The following is a 22,234-nucleotide window of genomic DNA, read 5'->3' as shown; positions in this document are numbered from 1 at the left end:
TTAACACACGTCGACCGGCTCGGGGGAGAGAAAAGGTTTCGTAATGTGCTCCGGCCGCCGCTCGCACACGATTAAACCTCACCCCTTCGATCGTGCTCACAGATAAAACGTATCGCGTGCGCAACGCTGAAGCGATGAGGTCACATCGTGACACTTTTCCGGATAACCAAAATCGATAGTTTCGCGTTTCGACGGACCTAACCGACCCCATGAACATTTCTAATGGCGAGCGGCGGTTCTGCCGTCGATACCGAACGATTTTTTCTTTTCACGGACGGGGCGGAACAGGGACATCGGATAATGCGTTGTACACGGTCGCGCGCAGTGTTTTCTATAATTACCAGCGCGCGAGCGCGGCAACCATGGGGGAGTGCGCGATCACTTACGCAAGGAGTTACGTGACCCACGGCGCTCTCTAGGCTGCGCGATCGGTCGCGATAATTAGCAGGGAATACTAATAGTACGTATCGTTACATAATTTCTCGTCCCGTTCGGTAATAGTCCTCGACTGGTTGTGTCCAGGTTTTCAGCAATCTCTGTCTCGTTTCTCTCGATGCTGAGGAAAACAGAGGAGACCGGCTCTGGCTGGTGTGTTCAGTACCTCGGAGATTCTCATATTTCAATATTCTCATTTAGCCGGGAGACGCGACGAAACTTCCTTCGCTCGTCTCGGAGGATGTTGCTTCCTCCAGAAATTTTCCCCGGCTGTTCGGCCCGAGACCCTATAGAAATCCCTGGCCGAAGGGAGGCAGAAGTTGCCAGCCGAAGACAATATAAACCCGTAAGGGCAAAAGAACGGGGCCGGCTCGTTAATTTTATTCGCGCGAGCCCGGGACCAACCCCCGCACACGCCTTCGCCTTCGCCATTCAGCGAAACAAAACGCGGCGAAACAACGAAGATTACTCAGCTTCCGTACCGGAGGCATTCGAAGAAACGACCTATATTATACGACTAGGCTTTCTATACTGAGCTCCGGGAAAGGGGTAAGGTCGAACCGACGAGCGAACGGGCGAATGAACGAACGGACGGCCGCGGACCGGGGGTGCATGCAAGAAAAATGAAACGATACCCCCCCCCCCCCCGCTGAAGAGGGACACAATGGCGCGCCCTTTGAAGCGCTACGATGCGCGATATAATGACCCTGCGAGGCGCGATTGCGATTTCGTGCCCTAGCCTGCCGATACTTCGACCGGTCGATAAACTATTCAAGGTAGACTCTGCTTCAACATCATTCGCAAGATTCAAGCGAAGAAGACACTAAACGAATGGGTGTCTAAAAGGGCGTACGTTGCTAGTGTGACATAATAGTCATAGTATAGAACCCTGTAGTACCATCGTTGAGTATTAAAAGCTTTGCCCAAGCAATTTGCACATCACACTGGCACTCATTGTACGGAAAGAATCATTCCCAAGATTCAAGCGAAGAAGACACTAAACGAATAGGTGTCTAAAAGGGCGCACGTTGCTAGTGTGACATAATAGTCATAGTATAGAACCCTGTAGTACCATCGTTGAGTATTAAAAGCTTCGCCCAAGTAGTTTGCACATCACACTGACACTCATTGTACGGAAAGAATCATTCCCAAGATTCAAGCGAAGAAGACACTAAACGAATAGGTGTCTAAAAGGGCGGTAGCATGCTAGCGTGACATTATAGTCATAGTATAGAACCCTGTAGTACCATCGTTGAGTATTAAAAGCTTCGCCCAAACAATTTGCACATCACACTGGCAGTCATTGTACGGAAAGAATCATTCCCAAGATTCAAGCGAAGAAGACACTAAACGAATGGGTGTCTAAAAGGGCGCACGTTGCTAGTGTGACATAATAGTCATAGTATAGAACCCTGTAGTACCATCGTTGAGTATTAAAAGCTTCGCCTAAGTAGTTTGCACATCACACTGACACTCATTGTACGGAAAGAATCATTCCCAAGATTCAAGTGAAGAAGACACTAAACGAATAGGTGTCTAAAAGGGCGTAGCATGCTAGCGTGACATTATAGTCATAGTATAGAACCCTGTAGTACCATCGTTGAGTATTAGAAACTTTTACCAAATAATTTGCACATCACACTCAATTGCACGGAAAGGTCCATTTATTGGAGGGCATCATCGAATGATTCTGCAGGTTCTCGCCGAGTCTCGATTCGGCATCGGTGGAGACGTTCGAACAGGTAGGCGATTAAATGTATCACCTTTTATGAATCCAGTTTTTCGCCATTGGCCAGATTTTCGATGAAACCAATCGCGGCACCGCACACGTGTAGCCGAGTTTCGCACGGATGTTTCCACCATATTGACGTGCTCCTTTTTTTTAAATTGGAGAGCAGTCGCATCCGCCTCGAACTCGATCGATAACTGCAGCGCCCCCGTGCATCGGGAATCTAGAATGAATTACGCGTCCTCGTAAATCCCGTTTAGATCCTGTTCATTTTAATACATCGTCTCTGGCTGTCAATAAACTCGAAACACCCGGAAAACGACAAGCCTCTTCAACCCTTCGGGAACGACAGCGAATCGACGTTGTACGATGTTACAAATGTTGCAACAATCTCTCGATGATCTAGACTTTTCGATATTTTTCCTAGGCATCTTCGAGTTCTAGAAATCGAAGGATACTAGTAGTCTTCGGATACTAGTAACCTTGCGACCTAGTAATTAACCTAGTACAGTAATTTCTCTGTATATGTCGCCAAGATCTGGACGGTAAATGTCGCGGAATTATCCCGGCTACCGCGGTGTATACCCCGAAAACATATATCGAGAATTCACTGTAATTAATTTTGTAACATTGCTCACAGTCAGCTGGAGGACTATAGGGGATTTCGGGACAAAATGAACAACTCTAAATTAATAACTAATTTATTTCCGATCGAAAACCCCGCAATACTTTTTCAAAGAGTATACGAAACCCTATCAATTGACGAAGAAAGTACGAATTTTATTTAACAAGTTCACCGGCGTACCGGTGTCCGAGTGGGAAAAGCAGTATTTCAGAGCGTTCGGATACGGGAGATCGTGTGACGCGCGTGCAGCGTGCGTCGCGCGTTTCGACGAGCTTTTCCGCACGGTCGAAGAGCAACGACACTCGTTCACCTTTCGAGCACCTACAAGACCATGTTAAGCACGGGCGAATTTTCAGCCGTCAGGCCGAAAATAAATCACGGCTCATCGCCGCGGACGTGGATCATTCTAGCGGCGTCTCCTTTTCTTGTTGGCGCGTCGCATCGGCCGTACAGAAACCCGTTGTCTCCGTTTTTCTCGCGCCACGCCGCAAAGGGAGGTGGAACCACATCGGGGTGTGGAGGTGGGTTGTGTGCAGCTGTGGAGGCGCCGTCGAGTTGTGGAGGTGGCGGAGAGATGCGCGGACAAGGGACACGGGACACGGGACACGTCTGACCCACATTTCCGTTTTAAATAACGCCAGGCGGTTGCACGTTTGTTCCTCGCCTAGATTCGCGCAATCGTTTCTTCTTTCGTCACGGAGAAACCGTTCGGCGCTCCAACGCGCTCCTCCCGACCGTTCGATCGCCCGTTTACACCTGCTTACGAATTTTTAAACGGTTCGTCAAGCCTCCGTGCAATCCAAGGTTGCATCGAGTGCTTTTTCACTCCGACAATTGAACGATTCAACGCTTCGATGCTTGGAAATTTTAGAATGAAAGAATGAAACTAAACTGTCAGGCGTACCAAATATATTTCTGGCGCCGAGTGGTGGACGTAAAATTCCGAAATCCCCAAATGGGAATCGTGGCAGCTAACAAACCGTGAATTCTTACGCATTTATGAAGAACTCGCCTGGGTCCATTTTACAACAGCGAAACAGTAGAAAAATAAAGATTGACCCTCCGACGAAGAAATGTTCCTGAATTTGTTATAAAGTTTACTCAGCAGCGGTGCTTAGGACAACCATCGCCCCGTACGTGGTTAAGGGTAGTTAAATAAATTGCGGGGAGCCCGAACGATTTTCCTTAACGCGTGGTCGGGAAGATCCTTCGTTCTTGCCTTTCAATTGTCGTTACGGCACGCGGTGAGCTAACAAAAAATAATGATCGTCGTTATCGCGGCCAGATAATGACCACAGATGAAGAAGCACGAGGATTAAATCGTGACCAGCGGGTTGCCGAGCGTCTCACACTCTAACAGCTTCAATCTCCATTTTTCAGCCGGCATCTCGCTCGGAAAAATCGTTCTGGGTCGAAACGATTGAATCCTAATCGATGATTTCTCCCGGCCTCCGCCGATAAAAGCGAAACGCTATAGGATTTTTCCGCGGAAAGGTGTGTACTTCTTGCGAGCTAAGGGATTGGGTGCTCCGAGGAGTGGGGGCTAGGGGTTTCAGGATTCCAGGACAAGCGGAGAACCGTCGAATCTCTAGTCTGGAAGTTCTAGTCTCCACCGTGAAATATATCGGCTCCTCGGAGCACCTAGGAAACGGGGCTATGGGAGGCGATGGGTGGTGTGGGTGGTGTTCGGGGGGGGGGGGGAGAGAGGTTCGTGGAGTCACGAAGGGTGGAGGTCGAGAGGTGTGGCAGGGGGTAACAAGGGTTCCCTGGAGTACTCGACTCATTTCTCCGAGCCAACACAGACCCCTCGACTCGACGCCACTCGTGGAAACGAAATCTGATACGAGAAAAGCTAAACTCCTTCAAATGCACAAGCCGCCCCTATTTCGCCCCTCCTTGTCTCCTTATTCTCCCCCCACTTCAGTCTCTCCAACCTCCCTCTCTCCTTCTCTCTCCTCCTTCGTTCTCCTCGCTCTCACTCTCTCGGCGCGTTCCCTCCCTCCTGTTCTCGACCCTTGCTCCTTTCAGCCACCCACTTATACTCAGTCAACCCTTTTCATCGCGAAAACGTCGTTCTGCAATTCACCCGTTCCTTTCTTTCCTTTTTTCTTCCCTTTCTTTCTCTCTCTCTCTCTCTCTCTCTCTCTCTCTCTCTCTCTCTCTCTCTCTCTCTCTCTCCCTCGCCCCACGTCTCTCCCTGCCGAAAGAGAGAGGTCTCGACTCTTTCTTTCGTTCGTCTCCGGCTTTCACTCTCTTCCTCGCAACCCATTGCATTCGTGTTTCATCGCCCGAGAATTCTTCTTCGGCCCCTCCGACTTCTGATCAGACTGATCCCCCTCCCCTCCGCCGCCGTCGACCCTGCAACTGATGAGAACCAGGACCTCGACTTCCGACTGTTTAACTCCCTTAATTAACCTCGCGGAGTCACTCGAATCGCCGAGGATTTCGACCGGCGTTGCTTTCTTTTTTTTTTTTCTTTTTACGGCACGCGACCTCCTTCGAGCTTGCGGCAGGGGTGCAGAGCGTTTCAGGATTTCTTCGCGAGCAAATTTTTTGCGGAGAAACGCGTCGGTTGGCTTTTCTATTCGGCGTGCGCCACGTACGAATTTGGAAAGGAACGCGCGAATTGATCAATTTTCTTGGCTAATCGCGATCAGACGGTTCCCGGCTGCGAGTTGTAAATTAAAAAGCCGGAGCCGGGAGCCTGGGAGAGGTAAATAACGAAGCGTGCACCTGTCATTTTCCATTTCATCGGCCGGTAATAAGAAATTTCGCGGTAATTGACTCGTGGACGCTCGAAAAGGAATCGCTTTTGACTTGTAACGCCGGCCCGGCTTCATAATGCCGGGTAACAAGAAGAAATTTATTTTCCTTTAAGCGAACTTCATTATTCCAGTAGAGGGGGAGAAAGAGAGAGCGAGAGAGAGAGAGAGAGAGAAGGGTTGGCTAAACCCTTGGTGGAGAGGGCGCGGCAGGTCGAGGGATGACGAAAAACAATAGCGATTACCGATGTCGTGAACAATCTAGTCTCCGCGAGGTATTGTCAACATTCGTAACTAGTGACAACCATTTTTCCAACGCGAGCGGACTCGGCAGCGGAGTGTGTGTTTTCTGCCGGTATAAAATGCGATTTGAATTTTAGATTTTAATTAACATCCCGCAAACCGGTATTTATCCGCGTATTCGACCCTGTAATTCCGTTTCGAAACAAACAAAATCCAGTTATAGGGGGGGGGGGTGGAACCATTTGCATGAAATACAACGCGGTGATTTTCCTCCGGTTGAAGCCGAACGATCCTCTCTGCCGACTATAGCTTTATTCCCACGAAACGTGATATATCGTCCCATGTAGCCCAGCCGATTGCGTGGCGTATTCAATTTACGAAGCCTAATTCCAGCAAGTTGCAGATGCAGGAAGGGGGAGGGATCGACGGGGGAAAACCGCACGTGTCGTTCGTCTCCAATATGCGAGCGGAGCAGCCCATACGATGCCGTAAAATCCCTAGAGTGTAATTTGTACGGCGATAAATATCCGAGGTTTAGGCGAGCGGGCGAATCAGCGGCCGAGGGAGTAGGCGAACGAGCGAGCGAACACGGTCAGTGCCGCCGCCGAGCGACGATCAAGAAAAGCTCGTCGTCGTCTGCGGCGTCTGTCTCGTGCAACTCGCTCGACGGATCACTCGCGTATTAGATCCACCGAGGAAATCTACACGTAACGTTAATTGCCACGATTCCTTAACGAGTACGAGGTTTGTCGAACGCTTTACAACTCTGTTTAAAGGCTCCCAAAGACCTATAGAGGTCTCCAAGAAGCAGGATTTTCCGAAACCATTCAAGGTCTTCCAACGATGACAGCTATGGAGGTATTACCAATGACCACCAAGGTCCTCCAAGGACACACAGAGAGACTTTTAAGTCGTCCAAGGACGACTCCAGGGACATTCAGGGTCTTCCGAGGACCTCCTGAGAACGTTGGTCACCGGAGGACCTCCAAGGGTCTCCGGAAATCCTTCAAGGTACCCTGAGAATCTTCAGAGGTCCAAGCAGAGACCCCTGATGGTCCTTAGGGGACCTTCCTCGGGACTCTTCTCAGCTCCCGGAGGCTTGAGGACTGACAATTTTGGCAGCGCTGCCCATACTTATAGCCTCTGTCAACACAGATTGCGCTGCGCTATTGTGTGAAGCTGTTAATTACCACTGACGAGAAAAATTTCACATTCTTTATGTGTTGCAACACTGTTTTACGAATTAGAGCAGATATTAGTCATCAGTAAATGGAGGGCGTTCCAATCCGTTCCGGAATTTAGATCCTGCTCTGACAATACCTGTGCAGTAATTAATTTCTAATAAATAAAACAACGAAATTATCAAATAAAATTCTTCCGAACGTGGTGATACGGATGCGCTAACGGAGGAACAAAAAGAAATTATAGAGCGCCCGTTTGTTCTTCGATCGGAACACCGTCGGGCCTTTGTTTGCGCCCTCGCGTGGAGCAGCGCGGACTAAGTTACTCTGGGTCTTGGTCGATGATAATTATTCTCGTAAATTCAAGCATAAATGCGCGTCGCCGGAATGGAAACGGGGCGAGGGGAATTGGTAGGTTAAATGCTCGTAATGACATCTCGTAATTGCATCGAAAGTTCGCGAGGAAACTGTAATTATCGCGCGGTGCAGTTCCAACGATACCATCGGTCGCGTCTCGACAACTGACGTGCTATCAATTGCGACAAAAAATGTCTTCACAGTCACCACCAATCGCTCATTTCTATTTTGTCCCGTCACCTTAACCGAACCGCGAGAGGTTTGTTCGATGCGACTGGTTGACTATTGATTCTTACAGAAAATTTCCGACTAAATTGCAAACGCAAACCTCGCGCATCAGAGATGCCGACAAGGGACGATCAGTCAAAGGATTCACCGTCGTTGGACCTGAATAATTTATTCGAATAACCACTGGTATTAGTATTCATTATTCCGTCAATCTCTCGATTATGCGATTTGTCGGCACTCGGATAATTATCTGGCTAAGCGTTCGTTATTCACCCAGGAGGATGTGTGCTGCTCGTTGATCGATCGCGATTCAACGATTCTGATATATTCTCGACTATATAACAAAGTTTCAATATCGCCTAGTGATCCGATTCTAGTAATTTCTGTCAATTCCCGGCTCAAAAACGGTATGATATCTGTTGTTTTTATTAAAGGAACGGTGAGGGTAAAAAAGGACACTTCACAAAACAGTCGAGGATTCCGAATAGACAAGAAACTAGGCTTTATTAATTATATCCGGACCGAAATTAAAACCGTCACACTTGTACGATTTCCGCTAAATACAATGTCAGCGTGTCGCGTATACTCGAGCACTAAAAATCTCGACACACCGAAAACACTCTACAGTCCGAATCCGTAAAAATCTTAATGCTTGAATCCTAACTTTCTGCTGCGGGGTCAGCTCTATTTAAACTAAAATCGACTGGGCGGAGGTATCCGCTAACGGGGGAAAAATCATCCCTATTTGCTGGGCGATTTGGGGGAGGAGGGAGGGTCTTCTTGATCCGTGGAGGAGAAAGTCACTCCCTCAAGTCGTTTTAGTGCACTTCTAAAAACTATGACTCCCGGAGCAGCGCGTTCACGGTATCCTAAAATGGGCCTCTTAATTTATGGCCCATCGACTGGCGCAGGCCAAGTGTAGTGCCAATTGCACGGATGGCCTGCACATGCGCCAGGACCCATTCTGTCCGTTCGGGGCCCTCGCTTACCATTTTATGGCCCCCTTTTCCGTGGTCATTTGGAAACGGCGGAAAAAGGGAAGCCCTCTTCGAAAAATATGCTAAGTAGTCGAGGGGCCATCTGTGCCGCTTGTAAATGAACGTGTATTTCTCACAATATCTATCAATATAAAACAAAAAAATGTGTACATACCCCGCTGAACGTCTTGACGTTGTGCAGTGCATTCTGCGCGTCCAACGCTGCCTTTCTCGTGTAGAACGTCACGAAGCAACATCCTGAAATAAAAACGAAAACAATTAAACGTTATGAAGGTAAACGGAACGGGTGTCCTAGTCAACAGAATTCGCTATCGGTACTTTTACCGTATCCCGCGAACGCTGCCGGGTCCGGCAAAGATAAACAATGTACGGTAGGATTCATCGTTTTTCCGTACATTTAAAATAATACCTTTCGAACGGGGTGATAACAACAACCAGTCACACACCAAAAAGGGGTGGTCGTTTCCTTGACAACGGGGGTTAACCCTTTGTACTCGAAGCTATTTTAACTAAAAAATGAGACATTTCTTCCGACCTAGAATATCTCCCTTCCATATATTTTTCTCATGTTATACCTACGAAAACGGTGCAATTCACTCGTACAATACTGAAGTGTCTAGTAACTTATTAGATGCAAACAAATATAATAATGTAAAAAATATTTTTAATAATGATACAGCAATTTTTAGTGGTGCCTCGCAGTCACCATTCGAGTGCTAAGGGTTAATAGAGGACTCGTTTCGTGGCAAACCTGTTCGAAACGGTCCGCTCTCGCAGCCCGGAGAAAGAATTGCCTAACGAATGGACAGGCGACGACTGATATAGAAAATGGCGGGGTCGTTCCGGTCGGTCTCGCTCCTGGGTAGCTCATCAAGGGGTTTTCTTGTCCCCCCACCCTCCTCTCCTCAGGTTGTCGCAGCTGGACACCACCCAAGCAGCCAGAAACGAACGGATTGGATCGGTCGATAGTTTCGAGTTGCCAAAAGTTCGATACGCCGTTGTATTACTACCGGTGTTCCTCCTGCTCCGCCCTCGCTCGGTGTTACCTTCCCGGAGGGAAGGGAGGGGGTGCGTGGGGGAGAAACGGGTGGATTTGCACCAGTCCAGGGGGGAGAAGAAGGGTTGTGCACCCTTCCAACGTTGCAGTTTACGAATAAGGCGAGCAACGGCGGCGGCGGCTGCATAGGTATCTCAGCCTCCTTTCGCTCGTCCACGTACAAGTGCAAGGGGCCCAACCCCGGACGGGGAACTTTCGAATTCCAGCAGGAACTTACATTACGCGAATGGCCGGAGCCAAATTGCTTCTACTTCGCCGCGAGGAAAAAACCAACCGGCGGATAGACCCGCCGTTTCCGGCGAACCGATCGAGACCCGCCGATATTTACGGAGGCACGTCGGCCTTCGAACAACGTTTCAAGACGCTAATGCTGCACACGCTTCTTGATCCCCCACCGAACTTCACCGATCGTTCGACAGTCCGGCGATTCGAGGACCATTCTGCAGCCGGGGCAACCAGTAAGTTGGAAATGTACAACCACGGTATCCACTGTTTCGAACGTGACTGTACTGTGGAGCCAGATTATTTTAAACAAAGGACCATTCGCTCTGGTCTACACTGTGTCATCGTTCGACCGCGGTTTTAGGAGAGAAACGAGGGGAAATTGACAACTCTAGAAAGACTAAAATATATTAATTATTTTTTATTTTATTCTGATCTCTAATTCTCTATCTTATTCTAATATAAATTAGAAAGTATCGACAGGAAATTCTGAATCTTTTGAAATTGATGAAGAAAGAAAATTTCCGAGTGACTACTGTACCTGGACCCGTAGTGTAATCGTTATCTTATATTTGTAAGCAGATTGCATGGATTTATTTATTTACCTAGGGTCACAATAAACCCAGCAGCGTATTCTCAGGAAGGACTGAAAGCCGAACGATTCGGGGAAGATCGAAGGATGGGAAGTCGATGGGATATTAATTGAAAGACGATCTCATTGTAGATTTTTCTGCGTACCGAGGCTGGCTCGGCGGGGAGTCTGAAGCGTTCTGGTATCGAGAAGTAACGAGGCATTCGATACCCTCGAACGGAAAGGTTTACCGCGACCGGGTGCGTATAATTGAAAAATACGTAACACGATATCGCAGCAAACTTGAAATTTTGTTCCGTCGGAGTTTTCGTTCCGTGCTTCCGCCCCGTCTTGGCGCGGCTCGGCTCGGCTCGGCTCGGCGCGGCGAGGGTTGAAAAGTAACGGAATTCTCCGGCGAGCCAAGAAAATGAGAAATTTGATATTATCAGGGAACGTCTAATTGACGTGGCAGACAGGTGTTCGGGCCGGAATCAAAATTCACTTACGAAAGGTATTGCGAGAGGCCGCCTCTCTTCGCTTCGCTCATTCCCCTACACCGAAGGAGGAAATTGCTTTTACACGTGTACCCCCTCTCTCTTTCTCGAAGAGTATAATTATCGAAAACTCTCTGCTATATATTTCGCGATACCTACTAGATCGAATTAACTTGTCGAGAGAGAGAGAGAGAGAGAGAGAGAGAGACGCGTCATTCGATTGTTTGATCAAAGTTGAACGTTTTTATGGTTCATCGACTGCCGGCCGGTATTAAATTGACAAATGGCGAGCAAGCACTGGTTCGAGCATTGACGAATCGCAGTGAACTGTCGTGCGAGCAGCCGAGGGTGTAGCACGGGGTGTTAGAGCGAAAGCCAGGGTAAACCGGAACGTGAAGGGTGGCGGTCAGAGCAACTCTGATTTATTCGCAGGTTTGTCGAGTGGTAGGTGGTTCGCGTTACGTCGTAGACAGGTACAAATTTGTCGGGGAGATTTTCGAATTTTTTTTTTTAATTGTACCTCGCTTATCCGAGGGTTCGCGGGATAACGAGGTTTAGGGCGACGGGAGAATCGATACGGTCGCGTTTCATTTCTCGATTCTGCCGACAGAAAACGTGCATCGGCCCGCGATATTTCACTAATTAGTCGAAAACCCCGTTCGGAACGGTCTCGATCCTCCAGAAAGTGAAATAAGGAGAAACGGTCAGCCACGAGTCAGACAGCACCTCGGACGAATTTTCAGGCGTTCTTTAATGATCGTTAACGTAACATTTAAGAGGGAAAATTGCTCGAGACACACTTCTTCGTTACCAAAACATTAAAGAATCGCATAATCGTCGTACACTGTCGCACACAGACCCGAGCGAAGGGCGTAATTTATTAATCTCCCGCGTGCTGTATTCGCGAAACTCGGAGCGCCGAATGATAATCCGTAGGAATAATCAGCAGGCGAAGCGGTTCAAGCTGTTCAACGGGTTCGGATGGCAGCGCCGTATCATAATCGCGTAAACTCTCCGGCTAGAAATTATTTGGAACAGAATAGGCGACGCCGAGGCGAAAAACCGACACAATCGCCGTATTAATGTCACACGGGTCCGCGAGTCTTGGTGTGCGCATTCGAACGAAACGCGGGCGACATCGGAATCAATTTTCCTGTTAACTCGTTACCTTAATAATAATATGATTACTAAAACAGCAGTTAATCGTCCCGTATTGATCGGAGCAATTGCTCACTTGTCATCGATGATTCGTCCGTTACAACGTTTCAGATTCGCCCGGCTGAATGAAATAATAACGCGCGCGCGCCAAATTATCGCCAATCAATGTTTATTTAATCCCATTCCCCTGGAAAATATTTCCGTGTGTTTGATACATCATTTGCGTTGGACATTGGTATTTTTAACAGTCGGGTGATACGACTCGTTAATAGATAATAACAAATGCTATTTTGGATTAATCTCTCAACTTAAAAGCCCGAGAATACTCGGGTATTATAATATAATACACACTTTTACAAACTAATTGTTGGGTTAAGAGGTTAAAGGAAGTTAGGGTTGTCGAGTGATCCATCTTTAGGGTGCAGGGGTAACTTTTTTGAAGAGTATTTCTTGCTTACATCTGATAAGTTGTTCGAGCTGTGGACTTTTGTATTTTTAATAGAAACGTGATATCGATGAAAAGTAACAAGTTTGAAGGAAGCGTAGTGATGTATCTTCGCGATTTGCGAGCAGATTTAAAATAAAACGCCGCTCTGTGCGAGTCGAATGGAAAGCGGTAAGGCAAACAAGGGGATATCGATTGCAGAGGGAATAGAGTGTACGGATGTATAAACGTGTTCGATGCAGGGTGAAGCGTGTGCGGTATAATGAGTCGTATCAAGGTATCCGTTTATCCGGGGTCAGTCGTCGTTAGGAGCCGACGAATGAGTTTAATTTGCGCTTCGAATTACTGCGTCTGCAAAAATCACGTCGAACGAGTAGAACGCGGCGGCACGGAGGCCTGCAGGGCCACGGTCACCATTAGGAATTCCCAATTGACGTCGTAATTATCGCTAATTGGACTCCGGATTATACTCGCGCGACACGCCGCGCGTGAAACGCTCGTCGTTCGAGCTGCGAATTATGCATTGCCCTTTCTCTACGTAGAGAGTCAACCCATTGGAAATGGCATCGAGACGGGGATGAAGAAAGCTTACCTTTAGGGAGGATCGTATTCCCACAATGACAGCTGTGCTTCCGTTAATTGGGACACGGATGTCCTGACCCGTGTGCCCGTCCCATTACACACCTCGGTGCTTCGTCAACTTTATCGCGTCAAGGATTTCCCTTGGAACGAATATATATATATATATATTTTTTTCCACCCTCGCGTTCCAATCGACTCGTTTACCACTGTCACCGGCACGGGACAATTTTACTGGAATTATTCAATCCTCTGTCCGCGCTGCATCGAATTTTATACCCCTGTCACCGTTAATTAACCCCCCCCCCCCCCCCAGCAATACGATTTTCTTCGCGTCCACAATGCTTTCAATTCCATTTAAAAAATTCATTCAAGAGCTTCTTGAATGTAATCGACGATGAAAAACACCAGCGCAGCGGTTTGTCGTGTTCGTGCCGATATTTTTCCACGGGAATTTAGCGTGCGAAGCGTGGAACGACACCTACGTGTCCATCTTTGTCGCATTTTGAAATTTGCGTAATTTTGTCAATTTTCCAGCAAGCGACTACGGTAGCTTTTAGAACAGAGGAGATCCGAATCCACGCGCGTTCGAATGTCGAGCTCGAGACCGTTCAGACGGGGTGTCGCACTCGGGAGTGCCACTTTTATTAGCAAATGTTCAATTAAACGAGTCAATGCGATCAGAGCTCGCGCATTTATTCGAGGGCAGCAGCAACAGCTATTCGAGTGTCGTTATCGAGTCTCTGCTCGATTATAGACTTTTATTCTGGCGAGCGATGCTCCACGGCGAACCCGTAAAGTGGAAACACAGCAGCACCCTCGAGAACTTTAGTGCCATATCGATTCCGGCATAATATCACTTGGGAATCAGCTGAACGAGAAAAGATTATGCTCCGCGCATGAATATAAACACCAGCTAAATTCACCCACTGGATCAAAACTGCTTTAACAGTTTCACGGTATTTTTGATCGGAATAAACTGACCGGACCCAATTATTAGGGGAACCCATAAGTAATCAATTATTTTGAAATTTAAACCAAACTTTGTAGTAAATTCAAGTGTTTATTTCTTAATTTATTATATGATCTCCATCATTATCAAGGACGGTTTGCCGTCTTTCAAGGCTTCTCGATAATTCTTGTATACTTAATTTTTGATCAGCTTCTGTCGTTATCAAAAACTGGTCTTCCACTTCGAGGACTGTCAGAGAGATCATAATCGCCAGCAGCAAACCTTCTGAACCAACGTTGACACTTGTTGACCTTCAATACATCTCGATAAACATCGAAAATTTTCTTTGTTGCTACCGTTGCATTAAATCCCGCATGAAAATGAAAAAGTATGCAATGACGAATATGATCCTCGCAAGGTACGGTCGCCGCCATTTTATAACGGGGTTGTAAAAAGAAATGATACTTTCTAGAATATTTTGAACACAGGCTGCTTTACCGAAAACTGTAAAAGAATACGCGTTTCCTCTTCAACGATCGGTGCAGAACTAAAGGCGAAACAAATTCTTTGCAAATAATTGATTCCTTACGGGTACCCCTAATAATTTCCAATGACAAAACAATTGAGGAGGCTGAAGAAATGGGGGCTTGTAAAAATGGGGTTTTCGCGAAAGCAGGTCGACGAGGGTCGAGATAAGGGCGTTAGGGAGGAGAGAAATAAAATCGAGAGAAATATAAGGTCCGATAGAGAATCTACGTCACTCGAGAGACGGTTGCACGTACCAGTTGGACACCGAATTTATGAACACGATCGATGGTTCGCTTTGATGATATCTCTATCGATGTCTCGGCGGACTTTACCGGTCCTCTTGCCGAGGTCTCTTATCGGGCGAGAACGTGGGAGAGGATAGAGGCGAAAGATGACAGGCGAAAGGTGCAACGGTGCAACGGGGCAATGGTGCAACCGTGGAACCAGAACACACGGTCTCCTAGATATGCGAGGAATGATACCAATTTACGACCCGGGACGAGTTTATGTTTTCTCTTCACGACCCGCATTCCTGTGTTTTCCTCGAACGAACGCGAAATATTCGAGCACGCCCCGCTGAATTCACGTCCGTTACCTTAGCGCTATAAAAATCTGCTCGTTCCTGGATTACGATTATCCTGCCAGTCGCGGGGGCCGCCGCGTTCATGTCATACTTCGAATGATCATTGAATTCCCGAGCTTTACAGCCGCTACGCTCCGAACTCTTTCCACGGTGGAGCTCTTTAATTTTCATTTTCTCTTTGCTCAACGTTCCCCACATTCTTTTTACCGAGATGCAACACCGAATTCAATTACAACACTGTCGCGTATTTTGAGATTTCGTTTGGAACAGATCTCACGTCGACAGTTCCTTTTTGTTTTAAATTGTTTCGAGGGTTAACGTTCGAACGTGTCGAGCCCATCGATTATTAATACCGAGCATGTAAAACCGCGAGCCCCGCACCCTGCAACGTCGCCTCGGAAATGATCGCTAATTAGATTCATCCGAATTGCCGGTCGCGTATTATCGTTTGTGCGGTCGGTGCCAAAATTATCAGGTCGCGCGGTCGGTCGAGCGAAGCGACGGATAGTACAGGGCTTGATCAGGACAGTGCAACGAACCGAACTGAAACCGGGGGACGAGCCGCGCCGGAAGTGCGGAAAGGTATGCCGGGGGCTCTGCGAGATGCGAGCATTACCTCCGCAGCATGTCGCTGCTAGATTTCCCTGTGGGCTCTAATCACGCATCGGCATCGAAGCAGTGGCCGCCGCCCCGCGTACACCTGGGATCGCCGGCACGAGTGTCGTATAGCTGGCATAGAGGGTATCAGCGATCGTTTATCCGCGAGAACGTTCTCCTACCTTTTCGAACACTCCCCCCCCCGTACCCCACCATCCCCTCAACCAGTCACTGCCTGCAAATCGACCAGAGGATCCTTCCTCCTCCCTTGCGGCGGCGATCAACATTTTCTGCTAATTACTACGAACTCCTACCTTCGATCATCCCTCTAAACCCGTGGACGGATCGTGCAGTTTGGGAGTTTATGAGAAAAATGAACACAATCTTAAGAGACCACCAAAAAAATTGAGTACAATTAATTTACTCCCGTTTCACGCGATCGATGCAGCTAATTTTTATTCCGCATAAAAACCCTCCGGTGCATCCGAAAACTGCACACGTTATTCGACTCCCGTGCGGCGTAGAACTGTCCGGTTGAAAAAATTCTAGCATCAGATTACACGGAATAATTAAATGTCGAGACCGCGTTTTTAAGGCGCCGCGAGAATTCCGCGTGTCGGTCGCCATGTTGGTGTTCGCTGTTCCCCCAACATTTTCCTCCGGCTCTAATTAGATGCTCGGTTATCCGTGTGTAGACGTTGCACCGGTGTTCCGGCTCGATGGATGCATCGTTAACACCTGCACGTATCCACACGCGCGTATCACGGCGTCATAAGCCAGATAGGTTTTCGCCATTTGACTTACGACAGAGAGCAGCATTGTAGACCGGCAAACAGGAGTGAAATCGGTATTCCATCGAGTTTAGGTGTTTACGTGTTTATGTATACACGCGCATGAGCGCGACCTAACCGGAGGATGCCTTTGACCGATCAAGCAACGTAAATTCTCTGATTAGGTCGAGAACAAAGGCGAGCCTCTAAGGAACCTCGCCACGATCGTGATCGGGTGCCCAGTCGGATAGGCAGATCGATATCCTGTATCGAACGTCGCGACCTGACCGAGTATCGACAGTGTGCTCGAACTCTGAACCTTCTTCAAACTAATAATTCACTGTGATATCAATTTTCGATACTGCGGCGACCCCGGGCATGCAAATTCTCCGATGATTCATTCCTTCGCGGCTGTAATTCGATCCCAAAAAGGAATTTCGACGTTAAATCCCGAAGAAGGGCACTCGTTCTAAGAAGATAATAAACAACGCCTCAAAATCGTTCAGGTGTCCGAGAAATCTGTTTGCACACTACTGTACAATCGACTACCCTAGGACCCTAAATGGCTGCTTAAAAAGCACTCGGAATTCTAAGTAACATTCGTCATAACCCTGTACGTATATAAAATAGTAAGCAACGCCTTAAAAATCTTCCAGCTGTCGGAGAAATCTGTTTGCATACTACTGTGCAAAATCAACTAACCTAGGACCCTAAACATGGCTGATTAAAAAGCACAAGTAATTCTAAGTAAAATTCGTCATAACTCTGTACAGATATCAGATAGTAAGCAACGCCTTAAAAATCTTCCAGCTGTCGGAGAAATCTGTTTGCATACTACTGTGCAAAATCAACTAACCTAGGACCCTAAACATGGCTGATTAAAAAGCACAAGTAATTCTAAGTAAAATTCGTCATAACTCTGTACAGATATTAGATAGTAAGCAACGCCTTAAAAATCTTCCAGCTGTCGGAGAAATCTGTTTGCATACTACTGTACAAAATCAACTAACCTAGGACCCTAAACATGGCTGATTAAAAAGCACAAGTAATTCTAAGTAAAATTCGTCATAACTCTGTACAAATATCAGATAGTAAGCAACGCCTTAAAAATCTTCCAGCTGTCGGAGAAATCTGTTTGCATACTACTGTGCAAAATCAACTAACCTAGGACCCTAAACATGGCTGATTAAAAAGCACTACTAATTCTAAAGTAAAATCAGTTACTAATTCCAAATAAAATTCCTGATAATCCTGCACATATATGCGACACGATTTTTAATAAATTTTACATAAAACTGGCCCAGATAAAAGTGCTGCAGAGTCTTAAAGTTCTCTTTCTAGGGAATATTTTAATATCGTTACATCCACTGCTCAGAATTAGACTGCGAATCTTTACGTAACACAGACATTGAAATAGAACTGTCAATTAACGAATCTGGTCAACTAAAAATAATTCGTCTTCTTAAAATCTTCTTACGTTTTCACTGCTCCAAATCGCAGGTGCTCGTTCTCATAAGAAACGCATCAAATCTGCAGTCTAATAATAGTGAAAAGGGCGCAACGGTAATTCGAAAAATTGGGAGATTGCGGATTTGGATTCCGGTGGGCCGATAATAAGAAACGGGGAGTAAATTCTCCAGAGTCGGTTCCTGCAGCGAAATGGCAACAGGATCCCCAAAGTGCGGCATGATCTCGGGAACAAAGAGACGGTCGGTCGGATCGATCGACATTTGTTTATGCAAGACCATTTCCTCGAGCACGGTGACTTCTTCCGGTGCTTCCCAGCGAATCGTCGGTATAAGCAAGTTCGTGGGGTGGGCGGAGGGGTCAGCGAGAATGGTCGACTCGTTTCGGTTTGGTGTTTCCTAGACCTTGTGCAGTGCGGTGCGGTGCGGTGCGGTGCGATGCGGTTGTACGCGTCTGTGTAGGCGGCACGCCTCGAAAGCGGTTGATCCACCGAGGTACGATACCAAAGGCGGTCCTCCCGGTCTGTGTCCGTAGTTTCGTTCATTCCCACGGAGGTATCCTTAGGATTGGCAAGGGATCGCAATCTTGGTTTTATCCCGGAAATCTCGGTCCCCCTGTGTCGTCTGTTCGTGCAGCTTCTGGCTACGATCTCTCCGAGCCGACGTTGAACACGGGGCAAGACGACCGTCTTCTTAGCCTGCAGCTTTCATGGACGAGCGGTCCGAGAGTCAATATAAGACGCTGGAAGCCGAGACGATCGTATCGGGAGTTCGATCGATCGACGATTCGACTTCCTGTTCGTTCCCCACCGTCTGCTTTGTGATCTGTCCGCGTGGAATTCCCGATGCCTGCCTGTCGCGGCTGATTGCGGTAAACTCCGGCGACATTCGTCTAGCAACCGACGCCAAACTAGCTCGCGGAATGCTCGATCGATGCCGAAGAAACCGATTCATGCTGACGCGACTGATTCACAATTTCCACAGATACCAAGAGAGAGAGAGAGAAAGCGTTCGGGTTCGTCGGAGCATTGTTTCCACGAGCATTTTTATCTAGGCCCTGTGAAATTTTGATTCTTCCTGCGTTGACGAATTTTGATAGGAAAACCGATTCTTCGAGCCGCCGCAAGATCCGAGAGATTCAATTCTCCGGGGAGAAACAAACTTCTTTCGTTAATTTAGCTGGTCAATTGAATTTTTATCGAGATGAGGCAAACTCGTAGGAAAGATTACTTATTTTTCTGTCCCTGTGGAGGGTCGAGGAATTTTCATTCCGATGATGGTAGACGCAGGCAAGATTTTTCGAGGCCGAGCATAGATATCTGTTTGTCTGTGTCACATAAACAGAGCACGGCGGCAGAGACAGGAAGGAAGAGAGATTCAAATACAGCACTTTGCGACATGGCATCTTTACAGCTGCCGAGAAACTGTTATCGCGGGGCATTCCGGGATATGTAAAATTTTCATTTTCACTCGGAAAAGGAGACGACCCGGTATCCACCTTGCGCGCCGCGTCGAGTCATTTTTCTACGCGGACTCTCGGAAATCGAAACTTTAGATCACTCCCCGCGAGAAGAATAGAACCTTCTCCGGTTATTCTAAATTTTCCGCGTTTCCCCGGTGGATGTTTATTACATTCTCTTTTTTTTTCGAACAGAGGATGATTCAGGCGGTCGTAATAGTTTCCCGACTGCTTTTCACGCGCGTTTCGTTAGATACTGGTTTGTTGTCCCGTCAGAGCAACAAAAGACACGATTATTCGTTCGCGCGGCGGCATTAGTATTCAGGCCGCGTAAAAGATGGCTTCCTTCCGCGAGATAATATTCTTTAGAAGGAGTTCGGCTGCTTAGCTTATTCTCCCTCATCCACCACCACCCCCCCCCACCCCCGGATTTTCATCCCCGGTCTTACGCAGCGATTATTCGGCGTGCTCTCGGAACGAGGTGTCGCTTTTACGCATCTTCGACCGATCAATCTCGCGAGTCGTTGCCAAGCGGTTCTATTAAACATTGATGCGCAGCCGCCGCCGCCGCTCGTAAACCGTATTTTTACAGTTCCTCTATTCCACAATGACGGGGAATTTCTCTGTCGAAAACATGAAACTTTATGTCGCGACTGCGTCCATTTATCGATCACGCGAATTCATACGTCTTTACCCGCCCCGCTCCACGGAGAAATACTGCTTTGTCCGGTAACTGACGCGAACCATTTTCACCAATACAGTAGCCAATATATTAACCACTGAATATTGCCAGAATAATTGTTATAATTAATACAGGTTCCTCCTAGAAGGTGGAAGAATTTTTCGCTCAATAATCCCAACGTGTCTGAGCATGGCTGACCGTTTCTACTTCGTGCACGTATCAACGTGCTGTGCCTGCACGCTTCTTTTGTCGATGCAATTAGGAAGAATAATTAGAAAACACTTGGATTAAAAATTGTGCAATCGTACGGTACCGTTCTGTACGAAAGAATCATGCGCAACGAGGGGAGGGGAATAAATCGAGAAAATCGTGGCCGAAGTTGAGACTCGGATTAGACCGGGGCAGGGGCGCGCGCGCAGGCTAGGTAGTATAAATTTCGCGCCTGCCTCGTCACTGTTCCCGCAGAAATTGATTGCTCGGCGAAACTTCAATTTCCGAAGCGGCGAAGAAAAGCGCACGGCCATTGGGCAAAGCCCAACAAGCCAAAGGCTCTAACAAGAACTAAATTCGCCGGGTCTGGTTGATCGGATTCGCGACGAATAGACCCGGACCCGGTAATCCGTACGATATTAAACACACGGTTCTTCGCTGGGGGCCGTTATGCTCGAAATTGCTTTTCGAGATATCTAAGAAAATCGACGGCGGACCGTCAGCGGAGGAGCAGCATCCCGGCTCGCCTACACTCCCTTTAATCATGCGGGGAGTTTCAATATCTGGCCCTGGTCCTAAGGAGATTAATCGAGAGACTCTCCTCGATGCTGACCGGCATCCGACTCTGTGTCCAGCGACGGGAGCACCACGAAATTGCCAACAGGCAGTTAGTTAGTCACTGCTTCCACTAATCTCGCCGATATTAATTTGGATGCATGGAACGCGTGTGCACGCATGCACATACCGTAGTGCAAGCGCTCGCCTCTCTCGCGCGCGCGCGCATGCACTCGCGCTGCCAAGTGCTCGTGTGCGTCGCTCTAAGTACACCAAGTAGGCTGCTAAGGCGGCCAGCTGGCTGCTGGGCCGACCATGATCAACTGTGCACGGCATAATAAACGGAACTGTCGACGTCAACGCCAGAAGGGGCCAGGAAACAGGTGTCCTGTCTGCGAAGTCGTAGACAAGCAAACGAGCCGTCCCGTTAAGATGCTCCTGGACTTGAGTAATCACGCGTTAATAGTCGATTACTCGTCCGACCGACAGACAGCGACAGAATACCTCGTCATCATCGGTCCTCCGTTCTCGCGCCGGTCTATTTTTCTTTCAAATTTCGATCCTCTTCCCGCGGCTATTTAAGAAACGAATATTTATTTTCCCTGCTTTACCTACTCCGCCCGGAACTCGCCGATTCGCCGCTGCAGTTGAAATGGATCTATCTTCGGATCCAACGTAATAGATTCTTTCATTCTCCGTCAGACTTTGCTCGTCCTCGGATCTTTATTAAACGATAAATAAACTGTGAAGCTGTTCTTCCTTCACACTAGGTTCTATTATTCTTAATTCACAATTCCACAAATTTATTTCATTGGGTGTATATTGTGAAAGAAATGGCTAAAAATTTGGATAGATACCTAAACCCAGTGTTAAACTGTGAAGGAGGGTGTTATTAGTCTCCGGACGATTTCGATGTGTTAACAATATACAGGGTGGTTGGTAACTGGTGGTACAAGCGGAAAGGGGGTGATTCTACGCGAAAAAAGAAGTCGAAAATATAGAATAAAATGTTTTCATCCGAAGCTTCGTTTTCGAGAACATTGAGTTTGAAAATGCAGCCAATGCGCGTGTTATTCGATAGGAATTGTCTGCTGCGTCTGATCATGACCTACCAATTCTACTTCCTGCGCATGCTAAAGCACGCGAACCCGACGGATCTTTAAATTCGATTTTCTCGAAAACAAAACCTCAAACGAAAAATTACTATTCTATATTTTCGACTTCTTTTTTCGCGTAGAATCACCCCCTTTCCGCTTGTGCCACCAGTTACCAACCACCCTGTATATTTTTGGGCTTGAGAAGATGAGTAAGATTGCCTCGATGAAATAATATTGTCACGAATCTGTAA

The 22,234-nt window shown here is 47.5% G+C and overlaps 1 protein-coding gene across 17 annotated transcripts in view; it reads right to left on the bottom strand.

Annotated features, from left to right (window-relative positions):
• The window catches only part of LOC143355136 (CUGBP Elav-like family member 1-A), a 323,381-nt gene that overhangs the window by 73,887 nt on the left and 227,260 nt on the right, over window positions 1-22,234 (bottom strand). For all 17 annotated transcript variants that reach the window (XM_076789681.1, XM_076789682.1, XM_076789679.1 and 14 more), the window contains exon 4: window positions 8,713-8,795. In XM_076789681.1, coding sequence (XP_076645796.1) covers window positions 8,713-8,795 — 83 coding nt within the window. The remainder of the gene's footprint in view (window positions 1-8,712; window positions 8,796-22,234) is intronic.

This window comes from Halictus rubicundus, chromosome 6 (assembly GCF_050948215.1).
Source record: "Halictus rubicundus isolate RS-2024b chromosome 6, iyHalRubi1_principal, whole genome shotgun sequence".
NCBI lineage: Eukaryota > Metazoa > Arthropoda > Insecta > Hymenoptera > Halictidae > Halictus > Halictus rubicundus.
This window is presented reverse-complemented; position numbering and strand designations above follow the sequence as displayed.